Source organism: Dysidea avara, chromosome 5 (assembly GCF_963678975.1).
Source record: "Dysidea avara chromosome 5, odDysAvar1.4, whole genome shotgun sequence".
Lineage (NCBI taxonomy): Eukaryota > Metazoa > Porifera > Demospongiae > Dictyoceratida > Dysideidae > Dysidea > Dysidea avara.
Genome location: NC_089276.1, coordinates 4,624,970 through 4,643,763, shown reverse-complemented (window position 1 = coordinate 4,643,763; position 18,794 = coordinate 4,624,970). Strand labels below are relative to the sequence as shown.

At 35.8% G+C, this 18,794-nt stretch overlaps 2 protein-coding genes across 2 annotated transcripts; one reads left to right on the top strand and one right to left on the bottom strand.

Annotated features, from left to right (window-relative positions):
- LOC136255807 (D-2-hydroxyglutarate dehydrogenase, mitochondrial-like) lies at positions 1-12,075 on the top strand. Its single transcript, XM_066048701.1, has 17 exons — positions 1-155; positions 3,415-3,521; positions 3,568-3,645; positions 5,803-5,843; positions 6,109-6,189; positions 6,406-6,505; positions 7,491-7,584; positions 7,634-7,691; positions 8,941-9,029; positions 9,083-9,176; positions 9,255-9,385; positions 9,434-9,511; positions 9,561-9,632; positions 9,898-10,000; positions 10,331-10,399; positions 11,779-11,906; positions 11,956-12,075. Exons 1-17 carry the CDS (start codon positions 27-29, stop codon positions 11,989-11,991), a joined length of 1,488 nt encoding a protein of 495 aa, XP_065904773.1. The 5' UTR covers positions 1-26; the 3' UTR covers positions 11,992-12,075.
- A 1,371-nt stretch (positions 12,076-13,446) lies between these two features.
- On the bottom strand, positions 13,447-14,314 carry LOC136256551 (carbohydrate sulfotransferase 15-like; the record flags this gene model as incomplete). Its single annotated transcript, XM_066049529.1, has 1 exon — positions 13,447-14,314. A coding segment is annotated over one exon (801 nt), but the record flags the coding sequence as incomplete, so codon positions are not given.
- Positions 14,315-18,794: the final 4,480 nt, after the last annotated feature.

Here is an 18,794-nt window from a genome sequence, read left to right as displayed (position 1 = left end):
CTTATTTCTAGAGTTTAAATACCGTAATGCTTTTAGCACCACTCAGCCGCTCGGTAGTACACAAAGCATCGCGGGCGTTATTAGTAACAAGATGTCAGTTCTCCATCACTTGCTGCTGCAGGGCGCCGGAGTTGGCACGTGGCAGTTATTCAAAGGTAAGTGACTCGGAGTTAAAACAGCTCACTACTAATAGAGCGCACCGTAAGAACATATAGGGATTATTAGCCAATGCTAGGATTCTTCAGTGGGTGATCATAATCTGAAGGGACTGACGCAATACTGAGGGATAAGTATGTAAAGAATCCTATCAAGTACATTTATATCTCGTGACAACTGACCACGTCACTAGCACATTTTAGGATTTCATAGTTATAGTAATAGTCAGAGTTGTAAGCCTTTAAAAAAGGCCTTTTTGTGCACTTTTGGATAAAAGCATGAAACTTAGCAGAAAGTTTTTGTGTATGACAAAGATTAGTTTTTGATAGGGAGCCACCTCAGATTTGACCTTTGGTGACCTTTACAGGCAATTTAATGTTCAAAAACTGTCAGTTTTGTCTCTATTTCATGTTTGTATGATCCAAAATCCACAAACTTGGTGTCAAATTGAAATATTTGCCCTAAAGAATAGGTTGGTTTTTACAGAAAGTCTATAGCTTATTCTGTTCTAAAGTTACAACATTTTTTTGTGGTAAAATATGCCACTATTGTCTCCCACCCACACACAATTTTGAAATATGTACAGAAAGTATGTTTACTTTTTCAATACTTTTTAATAGGCACAAGTGCTGAAGGTCTGTAGGACACCCGGTCCTACAGCCTGTTTATAAGTGTGTTTGAAAAGGTGGAGAAAGAAGAAAAAATCCATGACTGGTATGACCTAGGCAGCCTTGAACCTGCAGCCATCCGATTAATGCTTGAATGCTTACAGGAGTCTGTCAGGCAGCCTTTCTCCTTGTCAATTTCATGTATATGTATCCAGAGGAACTCTAGAGAGTCACTTATTATCTCAAAGTACCCCACGTGGAACCAAATGAACATTAGCATATTTATTAAGGCGTTACAGCACAAGTGCTGAAGGTCTATAGGACACCTGGTCCTACACCCTGTTTAAAGTTGTTACATAAAGTGTACTTATTCTGTATAACAATTTGACATGTTAATACTTAGGGGTAGATCAATTGACTGCCATAGGTTACATGCTTAGGGATAGATCAATTAACTGCCATGGGTTACATGCCCTTGCAGGTCATTTTTCTGAATGGCCGGTTTAAGTATATACGAGGTACATTTTGTGTGAATTTTGCAAATTCTTAATTGATTCACTAAATTTTAGCTGCATGTTTTTGTATGAATTCACACATTTCGACTAAGCTTTCTGGATTCTACTTTTATTGAATCGTCATAGTGAAGACAACTGCTTGTTTTTTGTAGTTTGCAATTGCAGAAATTTCTGCGTAGACTATTTAGATTTTATATGAACTTGCAAACATACAGTATAGTATCACTAATGTTTAGTATCTGCCACTGAAGAATATTTGAAACCACCCTATACAGTATATTAGTGCATATCAGACTATATTGTTTTTAAAGCTATTACTGTGAAACCTCTCTAATTCAACACCTGTAGCTAATCCAGAATATCTCTGTAATCTGACACCATTTGCTGCACCATTGAAATAGGACTTTGTCTGTTTGATATTGCATGATAATCCAACATGCCCACATAGCTTATTGAGCAACATAATTAAGTTATAACCCAGTATATATAATAGGAAAATTCTACACAGGCAACTAAACTAGGAGGTAAAAATGATTTATTGCTCATACATACCATATATAGGTACTGGCCATGGTGCAGATTTTAAAATCAAAACATTTGTCCAAAATTAAAGTAGCGTGACTTATTTAAATTTTAAAATAAGTTGTCTGGAATGTAGTAACTTAATGGTTTTCTTAATATTCTTATTTGTATTTATTGTATAGTTTACTGTGTAATGTCAATAGGGTTGCAATAAGATAGTAATGGAATTGGCAGTTTATTATGCATACATCTGCACATATTGATCACCAGGTTAGTAAGCACTGTTTAGTGCTAGTTCCTTGTACAGTGTATTACCACTCACAACACACCAACATAATGCTTGGTATACTGTATATACAGCAATTAAGGATACACATAGAATGGGGCATTGTTACAGGGTGACAACTAAAATAAAATACCACATGCTTAAGTGTAGCTACTGGCTATTTTATATTTCATAGGCATTAGCACCATTTTATCCAAGTGTTCTATCTTAGTATGTAGTGCATTTTACTGTGCAATGTACATTCTACGTATGTCTTGAAGTTAACTTTTATGGAGCTGTGGTCTCTTAACACAGGTGGTCAGTATATGACAGGTTCCACCTTACAATTGTAAATGATATCACATATCTAACTCAGCATCTAATAATTATGTTGGAAATACAAATTTGCACTATGTATAAGTACCATAGCATGGTGTGCGTGGGCGGTAAAAATAGGGCTCCTTTTTGCTCTTAAAAATGGCTGTAACTTTGGAATAGTAAAAGCTATGGAATTTCTTTAAATGTTAGCATACTCTTCAGAGCAAGAGCATTAATTTGACACCACATTTGTTAATTTTGGACCATTTATAGGTGAGATAGATGAAAATCTGACCATTTTAAAGCATTAAATTGGACATAAAGGTCACCAAAGGTCAAATCTGAGGTGGCTCCCTATCAAAAAATAACGTTTATGATACATAAAAACTATGTGGCAAGTTTCATGCTTTTATCCAAAAGTGCACAAAAAAAGGTCTTGGCACCCTAACTATAAGGTCTCGAGTAAGGCAGATCGAGGGGTGCACCCTGCTGCATGGAAGTTACTGTTGACCATTCTCTAATCACAGATGATATGAGGGCTGTAGTAGATAAATTATAGTGTAAATGCATGTATGCAGTCAAATTTATCCTATATGTATTTCAAGTGTAGTAAGGTCTACTGTGTTTAAACATCCTAGATTAGAAGGTGAAGATAGCTGAATGTCTCTGTATTTTGTAAGCAAAAGTTTTTTTACTGCTCGACTGGCTTCATGGTTTGTGGCTTTTAACCTTGTCATCTTCCTTTGTACTGCTATACTTATAATTGCCCCCACCTCTACTATGTAAACACTCCTAGTATAACAACATCATTGAGAACCTGGAGGGAGTTTATATAATTTTTTTATACATTAAATGGTAACAAATGATGAAATTCAATGGTTATACCTTAGCAATTTATATTAATTTTCTATTAAATCATGATTTGTACAAATTATCTCTTTAAGCTATGCCTCAGGCCACATCAACTATTCAAATATGCATGTATACTTCAGCATATAACTGAGTAACTGACATTGTTTTATGGCCACAGGTGACGGGTGTTGATTTAGCACATTTTAGGAGTATAGTTGGGAACAACATGCTCACTGACACTACAGATATGCAGCCTTACAATACTGACTGGTTGAGGACTCGCCAGTAAGTTATATTGTGAATTTGTGATAAAGTGTTCTTTACATTACAGAGGTAAAAGTGCAGTTGTATTGAGACCACATACAACTCAGCAAGTGTGTCAGATACTGGAATACTGTAATGATAGAAAGTAAGTTATGTCTTAGAATACAAGAATGACTATTATCAAGATAGCTACCTGTTCGGTCAATTTATGTATAGGACTTCCACAGGTATATTTTACTCTGTGGAGATTTAGCTGCAATTTCATAATAGGCATTATCTTGTGTATAGTGATGTGCAATATATCAACGTTATTGCGTATCATAATAATGATACAATTGCTGTATAATGTGAAACACTCTAGTAGAGCAGTAACCCTTTACAGACCAGGAGTGCACTGAATCCTATGGACAAAGATAGTAGTCTACAAGTAGTGTTCGCCACTTTTCCATAGGATTCAATGAACTCCTGCTTTAATAATCAAGTCAACTGAATGCCCAGTTACCTTTATGAAGAAATACTCTAACAGAACACTCACCTTTTATACAATCAGTCAAATACTCTAACAACTCTAATAGAACAGTCACTTTTTATACAGTCAAGTCAATTAAATACTCTAATAAAGCAGTCACCTTTTATGCAGTCAACTCTACCAAATACTCTCACCAGTATAAAGGTGACTGTTCTATCAAAGTATATTTGGTGAAAGAGTATTTGGTCAGAGACAAACTCAACGTAAGTAGATTGACAGCAATTTAATCATTGGTTGAGGCCAAATGAAATGCATTTACAATGCTCTATTTAGAAAGTTCTAGCACTGGCCAAATACAACTAAGATTATTCAAATTCATGCAGGCCTTGCCTGTTCAAACATGCTTGGCTTATCTACTAACTGTATAGAGGTGACTGTTGTATTAGAGTATTTGGTTGACTTGACTGTGTAAAAGGCGACTGCTTTATTAGAGTATTTTATTATCTTGGTGTTTACAAAGATCTGTTCGACATTTTGCTTATGTATTACTTAATATGACTGCTATATCTTTGACATATGATCCATAGCTAAGATTATTACTGTTTGATGACAATTTTATTACTATGTCATTAACTGTGTCACTGCTCTATTCAGAGTACATCTATTCTTACTGTATTGCACACAAAATCATTGATCATTGTTTGCAGTAAGAAAACTGCAAAGTTGCTGCACTATCATTTTTTCAGTTTTCACAAAATGACAAGGTTGACTTTCAGACATGTTTATTTAATGTATATTCTAATGAGTTGTGTATTCTCAGGAGTTGAACATATACACTCTATGTAACCTTATGACAAAAAAGGGTCTGTAGGACATTAGAATTCTATTATATAGTGATAAGGTAAATACATGACAGTGTATTTCCTTTCCTACTAGGAACTACACCATCATGTAAGTTTTTACCACAGTACAATTGACAGCACCTTTGATTTAGCTGTTGTTGTACTATTACATGTGACTGATCTAACGGTGCATACGATTATCTTATTTGACTCTAAATGATGCTACATTTTGGTGTCATGGGCTTTATATCTATAACAAAGTCCATATAGATGTTATCGATATCACAGGGTAAACCTGAGATACTTTATGATATTCTCATTACACATTGTCAACCACCACTAAAAGATCTGAACAAATTCCAATAGTAAGAACTGTATACATAAAATCTGGGGCTTGTAGTAAGACTAGTAACATATCACATTTGATGCCACCTATGATAATAAGACTCTGCCTGAAAAATTTGCAGGTAGCAAATTTAAATCTGATTCTTTCACTGCTCTGTTCTATCGTAGAGGTGGATGTGCTTATAATATTCAGAAGAATTACATTTTAAATTACTATGCTTGCACTTATAAGTGATTGAAAGGAGTTTCTGCTAGGACAGCATTGTTCATGCCCATGTTTTTCAAGCAATTGGGATACTGGTATTCTGCCAAAAGTTCACTTCAGTCAAGAAAACAGGGAGAAGTCAGGTGCAGCTGTCATTATTACAGGCTGCCAGTAGCTAGTGTCTGCTAGACACAAGCCTGATGACGAATCGCCAAATTTAGTTCACCGCCAAATTTAATTGATATACGGTACAATGTTTGTGGTAGATGTAATCTGTTAATATGTGTAGTATATACTTCCATCATTTCATACCAAAATTAATTACATGTCAATTATAATAATAAAAAATATAGTGATGTTAAGGATGACAATGAATGTTCTTATTATGGTACTATGCATCAATACCTATTGAGCATTGTCATACTGGTGTGTTTTTGATAGTTTGGCTGTAGTGCCTCAGGGTGGAAACACAGGACTTGTTGGTATGACAAACTTTACACTGTATGATGCAATACTTGAATATTATAAAATTATAATTAAACAAATTTATTTGTAGCAAAAATGCTTACAGAAAAATCTTCCAGCATCAGAGAAAACATTTATTGTATTATTTATACTGGTCCTGTGTGGTGGCTGTAATTTGTTCTGATAAAATTTAGTTATGCTTTATAAAAACTTTGCTTTAACATTTACTCCAATAACCACTTCTGTACTTTGGTTACCTACAAGTCTTGTATGATATCACAGGTGGCAGTAATCCAGTTTTTGATGAAATTATTGTGTCAGTGTCTCTAATGAATAAAATCATATCACTGGATGAAGCTGCAGGTAAACTATGTTACTTGTGATGTGTTCTAGTCTGTGTTGAATAATATAATTCTATAATGATAAGAACAACAATACAGCTGATACCAGGCTGGCTGATATAGCTCTTGGGTAACTAGTTACATGTAGTCAGTTAAACATTAATAAATTTTACTATTACTGTTTCTGAGTCTCTTTACTGCACTGGTTTATTATCACGACATTTTCCACTTGTTGCAGGTATTCTAACCTGTGAGGCAGGATGTGTACTGGAGTCACTGGATGCCATGTTATCTGATAAAGGCCTAGTAATGCCACTGGACCTGGCATCCAAAGGAAGGTCATTAAAGTCTTGTTATCCATAAAAACTGGATTTACAAAAAGGGGTCTTCCACACACATCAAATTCTATGAACTTGGAAGACCATAACGTAATGTTCAAGAAAGATACAAACCCGCAATTTTCTCCGACCATTAACCTATGTTTGTGCTCACTACTGCAATAACTTTCCCAATCTGAAGTTATGAATTGTCAAAGTCTGTAAATTGGTTGTGTGTGGAAGACCCCTTTTCGCGAATCTGGTCACTAAAAACTGGAGCTGATCAAGATATTGTGACTTGCTGGATTAGATAACTTTGCAACAGCATCAGGTCTACGATCAACAAGTATTATGGGGTCATCATCACTGAGGAGATCGTTAGCTAGTTAGCAAATATATTGGCTTAACAACCTGCTAATAAAGCTACATTTTGGACCATTTTGTGGTGGATTTTTGAAGGTGTCCAAGTTACTTAGACCCTCTTTATGTTTAATACATGCACCAACACTGGTGGCGCTGGCAACGTATCGCCACCTGAAAATTAATTTAAACCCATGACAACAGTTGTGAGTAGAGTGATGGCTTGTTTCTACTACATTTCTCTGTTACTTACAAACAGCTGTCAACAGTGTTAAGGTACACAACTACATAAAGGATAAGTTAGACTTCAGACCACAGGGGTCTACGTAATTTAGTAACTCTCAAGCCCTGTATTAGTGCCTGAGTGAAGGTGCCATGACTCAGACCCATTGGGTTACTAAATTACATAGACACCAACAGTATACACAATAAAAATAAGGGTGTTGATTTGTAGCTAAAATGTTTCTGTAAATAGTTAGATTTCATACCACAGGTGATGTGTTGCCATCTTAGTTAAAACTCTCTAATAGAGCATTCAGTCAGAGAGTTAGTCAAATAATTAACTTCAGCTGCAAATTATGTTTTATATAAGAATATACTGCTCAGCTTATGCCATACATATTGTACATTGATGTCCTCAATGCAGTTGCCAGATTGGTGGAAATGTGTCTACTAATGCTGGTGGGATAAGATTCATCAGATATGGTTCATTACACGGCAGTGTGTTAGGAATCAAAGCTGTGAGCTTATATAATTAGTATACTTGTTACTAACTCTTTGGTTGGTAAGGTGTTGGCTGATGGAAGTATACTGGATTGTCTGTCACCACATAGAAAGAATAACACAGGTGTATAACAGAATAAGCTAACCTTATCTGTATTGTGTAATATGTTATGGTTGTGTCACTTAAATGATGTGTTACGTTAGACTAAATCTGTAACTCACAGAAATTGGTGCAGTCTGTTTGCATTCACCTGAGCCCCTACCAAATGTAGTCATATAAAAGAGGTAAACACATGTTCACTCCCAATGGTTTTGTACTGGAACAAGCATGTTTTCATGTTGTAAACATGTTTGCACACTTGAATCTAGTATGTATAGGTATTTTTAAAGCTGTAACTCACTTGTTTTTGTAAGCACTTATTTTGATAAACATTTTTGGTATTCGAAGGGCTTCACCACAGTATCTACATAAATGTTTTGTGCAGCTGGCTCAAGATGAACGTGAACTGACTATAGTATGGCAACAAAATATTAATTAACTTTTTTTTGTTTGTTTGTACTAACATTTAAAATTTGTTAAAACTTTTTGCACAACTAACTGTAGAAAGTTTGCTATACTGTAGTTATTAATCGAGATGAAAATTAAGGCTGTAAAGGATAGTACAGATATTCATTATTTGTTTGTTAAGAAATATTCATATTCGTTAAGAAATATTCATATTCGCTAAATATTCAATCAGACAATTACACATTTTAAAAACTGAAAGCTGTCATTTGTAAACTGTAATACATCATTTTTAAAAAGACAAATACAAGCATGTAAAGGACTTTTTATGTAGTAGTAATCAAAGTGATTTTGATCTTTTGAGCACCTAGTTATACAGAAAATTCTTTAAAAAAATAATTTTTATTAATTCATTTGTTAATTTGAAGAATATTTGAATCCTTAAAAATATATTCGTTTCGCACCTAATGAAAATTTAATACTTTGGAATTACGATGGTCACCCCTGTCATTGTAAAGATCACGTAGTACCTTATTTGTGTATAAAATAGTCTACTTAATACAGGCAACTACTTAGCTAGTAAACGATGACATTTTCCAAAATTGAGATAATCAGAATAGATACCTTTCAGTGTACAACTCCTATATGCATTGGTGGGGTCACTTATCTGAACTGGTCATCATAAAGTGCACGAAGTATGCACATTGTACAACGTCATTTTTGAAAAATTGTGTGATGAATAATTATTGGCACATACGAAACGGCTTGCTATACCTATGTACTTAGTTAAATTAGCTCAACAATTGTGTCCCAAATTGAGGTGACAGTTTCACTGTACCCCTCTTATACTCTATACATTATACTACAGGTTATGACTTAAAACAGTTATTTATTGGAGCTGAAGGAACACTTGGAGTAATCACAGAAGTAGCTATTGCAGTGCCTCCCAAACCAAAAGTATATTTGCAGTATGTGTGTGTGTGTGTTTTTATGGCATTATCTATAAATAGGCTATTAATGTTGCATTGGTGAGCATTGAATCATTTGATAAAGCCAAACAGATTGTAGTCAAGGCTAAAAGCATGTTGAGTGAAATACTGTCAGGTATGTGTGTCTGGCTAAATGAATTATTTCTTACTGCTCAGATTATTTGGTGGCGAGTTATGAATTTGGTGCTTTTAGCCATAGAACTGATGGACGATGAATCTGTGGAAATGGTAGTGAAGCAGTTAAATTTGGTCAATCCACTGAAGAGGTCACCCTTCTACATGTTAATAGAAACATCTGGGTCAGATTATGATCACGATAAACAGGTAGCCATTATAAGTTATTTGGTTTATATACAATTTGTGCTATCACAGAAACTACACACTTTTATTGAGTCTGTTTTTAATGATGAAATTTTAATTGATGGAACAGTTGCTAGCAGCATCAAAGAGGTGGTATCAATCATTTTCTGTAACATTATTTATTGTGTGTTTTTCTCAGATGAAAAGTATTTGGAAAATTAGAGAAGAAATATCAAATGCTCTAATGATAGATGGAAGAAATTTCCTCCATGTTAGTTCCATGCACTAATTTACTACATGTTTGTGTATATAGTAAATTAGTCATACTGTACAGGAGGATTTTTCAATGAGGGGAGGTTTTTGCAGATTACCACATCAAAAATTTTGTGTTTCTTCAGGATCTTTCATGCATTTATATTACTCCATTTTGCAAATTTTGAGGGGAAAATTTTCCATAGATACAGTATTATATATTTGTTAACACAATAATTGTACTGTATTTTGTTATGTCCAATGAATTTTATAATCTTTTCTAGTTTGACTTGTCACTTTCACTCAGTAACTATTACAGAATAGTTGACGACTTGAGGAATAAATTACCAGCTTGTACTGCATTAGGATTTGGTCACATCGGAGATGGTACACCAGATGTGTCATTGATGTGGCCATGTGTCATTGATGTGATCATGTGTCGTTGATGTGGTCATGTGTGGTTGATGTGATCATGTGGTCATGTGTCATTTATGTGGTCATGTGTCATTGATGTGGTCATGTGTGGTTGATGTGATCATGTGTCGTTGATGTGGTCATGTGTCATTGATGTGGTCATGTGTCGTTGATGTGGTCATGTGTCGTTGATGTGATCATGTGTCATTGATGTGGTCATGTGTCTTGATGTGGTCATGTGTCATTGATGTGGCCATGTGTTGTTGATGTGGTCAAGTGTCATTGATGTAGTAATGTTCACAGGTAACCTTCACCTTACCATTACAAGTGACAGTGAAATTGATATCAATTCTTATGTACTAGAATGGACCAGTAAGCTCATTACCTAAGTTTCTTATGTGGGAAATCTAGTCTATTAAGAAATTCCTGTTTTAAGTATTTAGTGTGTTATAGCTTGCCAAAGGTTAAAGCTAATTTTACATGTTTTATACCACTATCGTACAAGTAGCCACAGCTAAGTTTTCCACCATTTTAGATATTTTTTATCTTGAGGTTGACTGTATCAGGTAATCTTCAATAGGGGTGGTAGACGGGAGGGAAAGATGTTGTTTACAAAATGAAAAGAGTAATGTAATGAATTTGGCTCAGTTACAGGCCATTGAAGTCTCAAAACTGATTATAATGTGCACAGGTCTTTTGTCAAGCTGTACAGCTATCAGGCCTTAAATTAACGTGCGGTCAACGGACAAAATCCGCACAAATAGCACAATGTCTGCACATAATTAGTTTTGGGCGGACACCCATGTCCTTGCAAAACCAATAGTGGTACCATAAAAGCTGATGTGTACATGTTTGTTTGTAGTGCTAACAATAACTGTCACTTGGTTGCTAGGAGATACTACATTTTCCCAACCCAAGGATTTACCAATGCCACCTCCCCTTTGTGTACTGCTATCACCAGCAGCTGTTATGACCACAGTCTGGTGATATGTTGCAGCTATGTGGTTGTGTTTAACCTCAAAACTTTCAATGGAAACTCCCTATTCCAATTCCAGCAGTCTATACAAAGTGCTCCTCTAGCTCATGTCTGTACAATTTGACGCTATGTCTGTACATTTGTGAATATGTAAGGACATTTATCCTCAGCACCTTAAAAATTAAATTAAGGCCTGAGCTATATATAGCCATCCCAGGGTGGCCAGAGCTCCATTAAGGCCTGAGATCACTTGCATGGCTCACCACTGGGCTTGGCCAGCACCACTCAAGACTGGCTGAATTTGACAGTGAAATTTGATAGTGTATTCATGTAGCTTTGTGTTTGTGGTGAAAATTCAAACCTGCTGTCATGGGTGATGAGACTGGTTTTCCAAGATCCAATATTGTGTATATGTTTGTCTAACACAGCCAAGCTGTGGAAAAAAGAATGCAGCCTTCAAAACTGGGTCTAAAACATCATGAAATTAAAGGCAGTGGTCAATAAATTGCTGCGATGATGTTAATGTCCATCAAGTTTAAAATTGACTAGTGTTAACATAATTGCAGCCATTTCTTGGTCACAACTAGTACTTTTTGTAAAAAATCACATACTTAATTATATTTCACAGCTCATCTTTTTGTCATACTTTTTGTAGCTATATATGTATGTATGCATTTATATAGTCATTCACATATACACAAATATATATATCTGTGAATGGCTAAGGTTTATTGTTGAACACTATACTCTCGGGTATGCTTTTACTTCAACACAGAGAGACATGGAGGGAGCATCAGTGCAGAACATGGTTTAGGGTTTGACAAGTGTCAGTACATCTATCACTCACAGAGTCAAAAGGCAGTATCACTGATGAGCAATATTAAGAAACTGTTTGATCCAAAGGTGATTTGCATTAATTTTGTTTGTAAGTTATAACAATCATCTCTAATAGGGCATTTTAAATCCATACAAAACTCTTCCTTTGTGAAGTAATGCATAAAATTATATGTAACTAATGTTACTTAAATGTACAAATTTATTTTAATTGTTTGATGAAAGCATTGTTCAAAGAGATATGAGTAATACCTGAAAATCAAGCAGCCATAGTTTTCAATTTAGCTACAGTTGAACAGTTGTAGAATACAAGGTATAGCACAGTTTCTATGTTGAAAGATTTTAATTTTTTGAATGTTTGAGTTAGTGCATGCATGTTTATACTAAGATGTGTAGCGTAGTGTTTTTCTAGTGAGTCACCAGGACATAGCTATAATGTACTTAAACAATGAAGTCCTATGGTGTATAATTGTTAAAGACTCTCTAGCTGCAGTTAGAAAGTGCTAAGCTGGGTTTTGTTCCATTTTGATGCTATCTGACTGCCCCAGTAGGAACATCAACATCTTCATAAATATGATCAGTAATTTCCTTGCCATTATATTGGTTCTACTGGTACTATTTCTTTCAGTTGTGTGCTAGCACTATAATTATAGTATGTCACAAAAATAAGCACTTTGTTTAACTACCTCACCCTGAGTATTTCTTTAGTTTCCATAGCAGTATATAGCAATGAACATACAATGAGTACATGTAGCAAATTATCATACACCCAAAAACCAGCCTCAATACCTCCATGGTACTTTGGCAAGCCCAAACTTACAGCAGCTTAAAATTATTCATGCAAAAATTTTAAAACTTTGGTGGAATTTTTTTACTGACTGATTGACTAATTATTGATGCCTTCAGACAAGTGTAACTCAAAGGACAAACAGTACAGGTTTGCACTGTTGAATCTGGCATGTGACTTTTTGGCATAGGCACAATGCATGCATCATGGGCTTAGTTAGTATGATGGACAGAACACAACCGAAAACTGAGCAAAATGGCAAATTAGTATCATATACATACAAATATTTGAGGTATACCTAAGGCAAACGAGCTTTTTGGATTTCTGAAAAGGGGTTGTACAATGCTCCAACCAAATTATAGAAACAGTTAATTACTAATTGTCAAAATAATACTCATCTATATCAAATTTGGTACAATCAACAAACTAAGTGATCCAACATTAAACTCCTATATAAACCACAGCCATAAAAAAATAAGAGTGTCACAAGTCATGCTAAACTGCCATCAATGACCAAGTTTAAAGTAGAAGAAGAGTTGCTAGACTTTAATGAAGGGCTAACCATCCTATGGCGTCAACAGTTAACAGCTCAATGATGGTGTCAGGAATATCTATCAAATCTGATCCTATCCACAAGTCCAGCTCGTGAGATACCTAACATAACAACCCTCAACCCAGACAAACATCAACTGTGTCAACAAATTTGTGTAAATATTTTGGGTTGAGAAGTTGATAAATAGCATGTATACAGAATACGAATGTAGCTAAAAGCAGAGGGTTATGTATAGCACCTTTAGGATGCTTGCTTAGTGCTCAAACGTGTAATGTAATATGTAATTATTATCAAATACTGTAGCTACAAATCATAGCAAATATATGTATGTCACAGTTAATCTTTCCATAAGAATCTGTCATCGTTAAGCAATTGTACTAACTTTTCATTGAATGGTTTAAAGAACTCTTGTAGCAACTCTCTTGTTGATGGTAGCATTGGATTTTTTTTACTAGATCTCTCATTGATATGTTGAGAACTCACAGCCTTTGCTAACTGATCATCGGTAAGAGGTGATAATTCTAAAAACTTGAATACTTCTTTCATAACACCAGCAGTATTTTCTCTAAGTTCCTCACATTTTACAAACAGTATTCTTTCCCTTGGAATTACTTGAAGCCAGATGGATACAAAAATGTATGGATGAATTAGGGTAGAGAATGACTTACATGGAGGAGCCTTGATATCAGAGTGTTCATTGTATAAACATTCCACTGTGGAATAGTTTTGTATACAAGATTTCCAATATGTTAAAGTGTTTTCAACAAAGGAATGAAAGGTACGTGGATTTGTCTTTATGTTCCTGCAGATATACCAAAATCCAGAATATACAAGATCAGTTGGGTTACGAAGTGCAATAATATATTTAGTTCTTGGTTGTATTGCTTCAATAAGTAAAGGTGTTTCACAAGCAATGCGGTCTTCCTTGTGGTGTACATAAGTAGGCCTATTCCATATAGTGGTACTACTTCCATCACCTGTAATAAACTTCCTTGGAGAATTCTGAATTGTTTGAGCAGCATTATCAAAACACTTGAGATAGTACAATAAAGAAGCAGTATCCCTATCCTTTTCATCAAAAACTTTGTAAAAAGACCACCAGTGTGTTTCTTTTCTACAAGCAGGGACATATGCTTGATGTAATACATTAGTGCAGTTGTACCACACTTTGAAAACCCAACAAGATAAAAGTATGGTAAACATTGAAGAGTTCTAACTGGCTCACTATCTCTTTTTGTAAACACATGGTTCAGTAATTCCAAGTCACTACTTAAAGGTAGCTTCTGTCGTACAGTGTTGAATACTATAAAGTCAAATTCCTTGGGAAAAGTATAATTTGCATACCAACATGGGTTTTTAAACTCTTTTAAAAACTGTTCCGGATGTGGTACAAGTCTTTTCAAGATGTTTAGTCGGTACTCATAGCTCCCATATGCAGTTGTGTTCATACTCAAAACAATGTGTTCACATGTGTTAAGGTCTTTCACAAGCCCTGGTGTAAGATTTATCTTCTCCTCACCCTTAGAAAAATTGAATTCAAATACTTCACGATCATCATAAGGAATTACTCCATCCTTTATACTTGTAGTTGCATTATGATCACTTGACAATTGCAAACTGCTAATGGAATTGTTTGAGTGATAACGTAACAACACACACAATGCAAGTAACACAGCAATCAATATCATATTAAAATAGTTTCTTTTCAGGTTCATTATGATGCCTGCAAGAGTGCTATATAAACACAACAATATTAAAATTTACAGTTGGTAATATTATAAAGTTTCACTTTTAAAGAACACAAACTTTGCATTCTATTTTTCAAATTTCTATTCAAATAATAAATGGCTGTCTGAGCTATTTTTACAAATTTTTATCTTGCTATAAAATGTATTGAAATGAACTGCATGCCTTATAAAACATGCACGTTTTAATCACTGTAGTATGCAGTGAAACAATGGAGAGCAATAAAATCTTTGTTAGAAAGGCATGTAAGTTATGGGCACTTATTTACAATGCAGTATAGAAATTAAGTTTGTCATTTCTTTGTTGGAATTGCCTTCTTTGTGCACAGGGAGGAATGCACTATACCTTCCTGTTCATAACAAGCCTAGACCTATCTTAAAGTTTGTAGCTTGTTTCAGTGTGAATCATGATCAATAAGTGCCTGTAATTTATTTGCAATTTAGTGGCTCAAAATTTATTATTTAATGCAAATTTTATGATTTGATTTCAAGCGAAACTACATCAGTTCAAAGAACTGTTTTTCAGCAGTGCTCTATACAAATACATGATGTGACACAAAACAAAACCAAAATACGAAATATAATTACTAACAAAACAATCATTTAAATGAAGCCTTGAAATTCAACACACAGTTATTACTGCACAAAGTTTTTTGCTGATCCACCTGTCAGTGCTATCAGTCCAAAACTATATAGGCTAAAACTTTAACAGGCCATTCCTTTGTTACAATAGACAACTGAAATAAAATGGAATTCGAGGAATATGGCTTGCTCAGCCAGTCACATTAAATAGCAGTATATATAAGGATTTCTTCTTGTAGCCACTGCACTTAGCTAGCTAGTTTCCATCTTTTAAGGTAGCTATACTGGCCCTATACTGTACATACTGGAATTTTTGTTGCTTTTTTAATATTTTCTTTAAAGAAATTTTTTGTATCTTGCATAAACAAATTGTGGGAGGGGACTTGGTATTGTTGTATATATAAACATGATAAAATCAATGGTCAATGCCGTATATGTTATGTGCCTATCAAGATGCACGATAGTATACATTCTGCAGCAAGAAATTGGCACATGTCCGAATACCAGCAGCACTGGTGCACAAGTGATGCTCTCCGACCGTGGGTCCACCATGACAGTGAGCACTGCACGCAGTCCTACACCAGTACAGTGTGTTAGGAAGATCAATAATTTTCACACATACATAGCTCCATGCTGCCTTCATGAAATTAGATGATTATTTTTGCTATGCCTATTCCCTGTGCCTTTCCAGTGGCGGATTCAAATGCTCCTCCGCCTTTCTTTTAGGAAGAGCTATATCTTGTAAGATACTAGTAAGAGCAAAATCAGTTTATTAAGCACTACTGTTTACTTAAAAGGCAGACAACCTCTCCTGCAGATTCACCTAAAACCAAACTCAAACTGTCATCCAGCACCTTTGTGCAAACTAAGAGCCTCTAAAAATAATTATCACGTGGCAGGTAATAGCTATTGTAACAGTTTTTAAGACTTCACAACTTTCTGCAATGGTCCAAATAGTAAATAATTCAACAGTGAAACACTCAACAAGAGGTGATTATTTGCTGCTATGCAATACTATGCACAGACTGCAACTAGCTGTATACTAGCTGCTCAGAGTGCGTCCCTTTTTAAATGGTGAAGTGGATCTGAACTTGTTTGTGCCCATCCCCTTCCCAGCTCCCTACCATATTTGACACATTTAGGTACAAAAGCTGCCATAAACACAAATTCACTATCCTGTTGCCTTGACACAATACACATACACATGAGGGAGTTTAAAGGCAAACCTTGGTACCAAGCTACAATAAACGTGCAGTTCCAGAGTTAGCTATTAATGATTATTTATGTAAAGATAGCTAACTTGTGGCATTCTTGCTGTCCCAAGTTATCTGGCTTGTTTTATTATTATCCTCTTGAACCATTCTTGCTGTCCCTAGGGAGACAATTGCCATGGGCAGACAGTGCTATAAAACTCATTTGAGAGACTTCCCCAGATTTTATCTCAGGGGGCTCTTGCAACTTAGTGGAGTAAGTGCAGATAGTGCAGGCATTGTGGCCGGTAAATTACCAATAGCTATTGTTGCGAGGAGGGTATATTATTCGTTATTGGTTAGAAGTGCTTCTGTTTAACAGCAGGGCCCCTCTCAAATTTGCCTGGGGGAACAGCCTGATTGGCCCGGGTCTGATTTTTATTTCTTGCTATCCTCACAGAATTTGCAAGCAGACTACCAACATGATTAAGCAATGCTTAGCTATATCCAACCGCGTATCCAACCTCCCCATCAAAGTAAAATCACTCACCAACTTGATCCGTAGCAAACAAATCTCTTGAGTTAGGGTGGGGCCGTCAGTTCTATGATAATTAGCGGCTTGCAAAACCGCAATGTACACTTAAAGCGAGACTTAAAGTCAGTAATCACTGGCACCGCTGACGGTCGGCATTGTTAGGACTTCGCCGGTTTGATAACAGCAGAGATAGCCGCTAACTGAAGCGGTTTGATGCGTTGCCGTTCCGTTAGCACACCGGGGATGCTGCCGGATTTCTAATTTGGGCATTGAATGTGAGTGTGGACCTTATCCGCAATGACGTCACAACCATAAAATGGCGGCGATAGTTGGGGAGCAGGACGACTATGGGAGGAAATTTTTTAACGATCAGTCAGCCGAGAAAGAAGATTTCGAGCTCTAACCCACAGGTATGGCTATAGCTAAGGCCACTCCAAACTTGATGAGAATGTAGTTTCCCGTCCGAGGTTTTTGAAAATTTGGTGAGGGAGGGAGGCTTATTATCATTATTACATCAATGGCTTTTGAGCCACAAAACTAACTATGAAATGAAGTCAAAAATCCACTGCAGCTCAGTTTTACATGCACAGTGCTGTTTCATACTCTCTTTTTATTTTTACCCTATAGCAATACGCTATCACTCTATGGACCAGAGCGGTTACACATAATGCTTCAAACTTAGCAGCTGAATGTTCTATTAGAGTAGTTAGGTGACTGCTCTATTAGAGTATCTTGATCTTGTACGTCTCCAATGCTGATCCCAGTGATCTGCAGCTGGGCCCTTGCTGTATAACCTTTACCACAAATCCAGTGATAACACCTTGAGTAGATGGTTATAAGGTGGGTTTAATGAGTATTTGTACTATTAGTGATCATTATAACTATGCTAAGGCAAAATTTCATTATAATCTTCAGCATATTGATCAAGTAAAGTAAAAACATGAAGTGGAGTGGGGGGTTCAGCCCCCAAAGCCGCTCCACTCCTGCATGCCATACACGTGGCAGCACTGCTAGGAATAATAATCTCGTAATTAGAGAACATTGACAATAATATGGTAATAATGACCATTTAATGCAGGTGCTCAGACGTGATGCAGGCGGAGGACAGGAAATTACATCCTCATTTGGATTGGCCTAAGACATTACAATAAATACGTAGAAGTAATATTTGGGTGGTTTTCAAACTAATGCTAGATTGTTATTCATTCAGTTACCTTATAATCATACATATCAAGAAGTTTGCAGATATTTGTTATACTTTTGTTCATGGAAAAAATGCCAGCATGTCCAATACATTTAGATGGGGACACCATTAAAATTAAATTAATTATCGTGTACCGTCTACCTTGAGTCTGTTTAGTAACTTTCCGGGCTTGATACGTGTAGAGCAACTCTCTGTGAGTGCCAAAAGAAGTCCAATTCACAGAAATTTTGGCACGTCAAAATGACCTAAACCGACCTGGTGTAGCAAATTTCCCCATACATTTTGTATTGGGCATTTCGGGGACATGCAATAAAAGGCGTAATAATCCGCGACACGTGATAGATACCTCAGATTCCGAACC

Coding starts and splice junctions, on each gene's coding strand:
- LOC136255807 (XM_066048701.1), top strand. CDS start 27: ATGCTTTTAGCACCACTCAGCCGCTCGGTAGTACACAAAGCATCGCGG. Junction 6,506..7,490: donor GACCTGGCATCCAAAGGAAG/GTCATTAAAGTC, acceptor TCCTCAATGCAG/TTGCCAGATTGGTGGAAATG. Junction 11,907..11,955: donor AGAAACTGTTTGATCCAAAG/GTGATTTGCATT, acceptor CATCTCTAATAG/GGCATTTTAAATCCATACAA.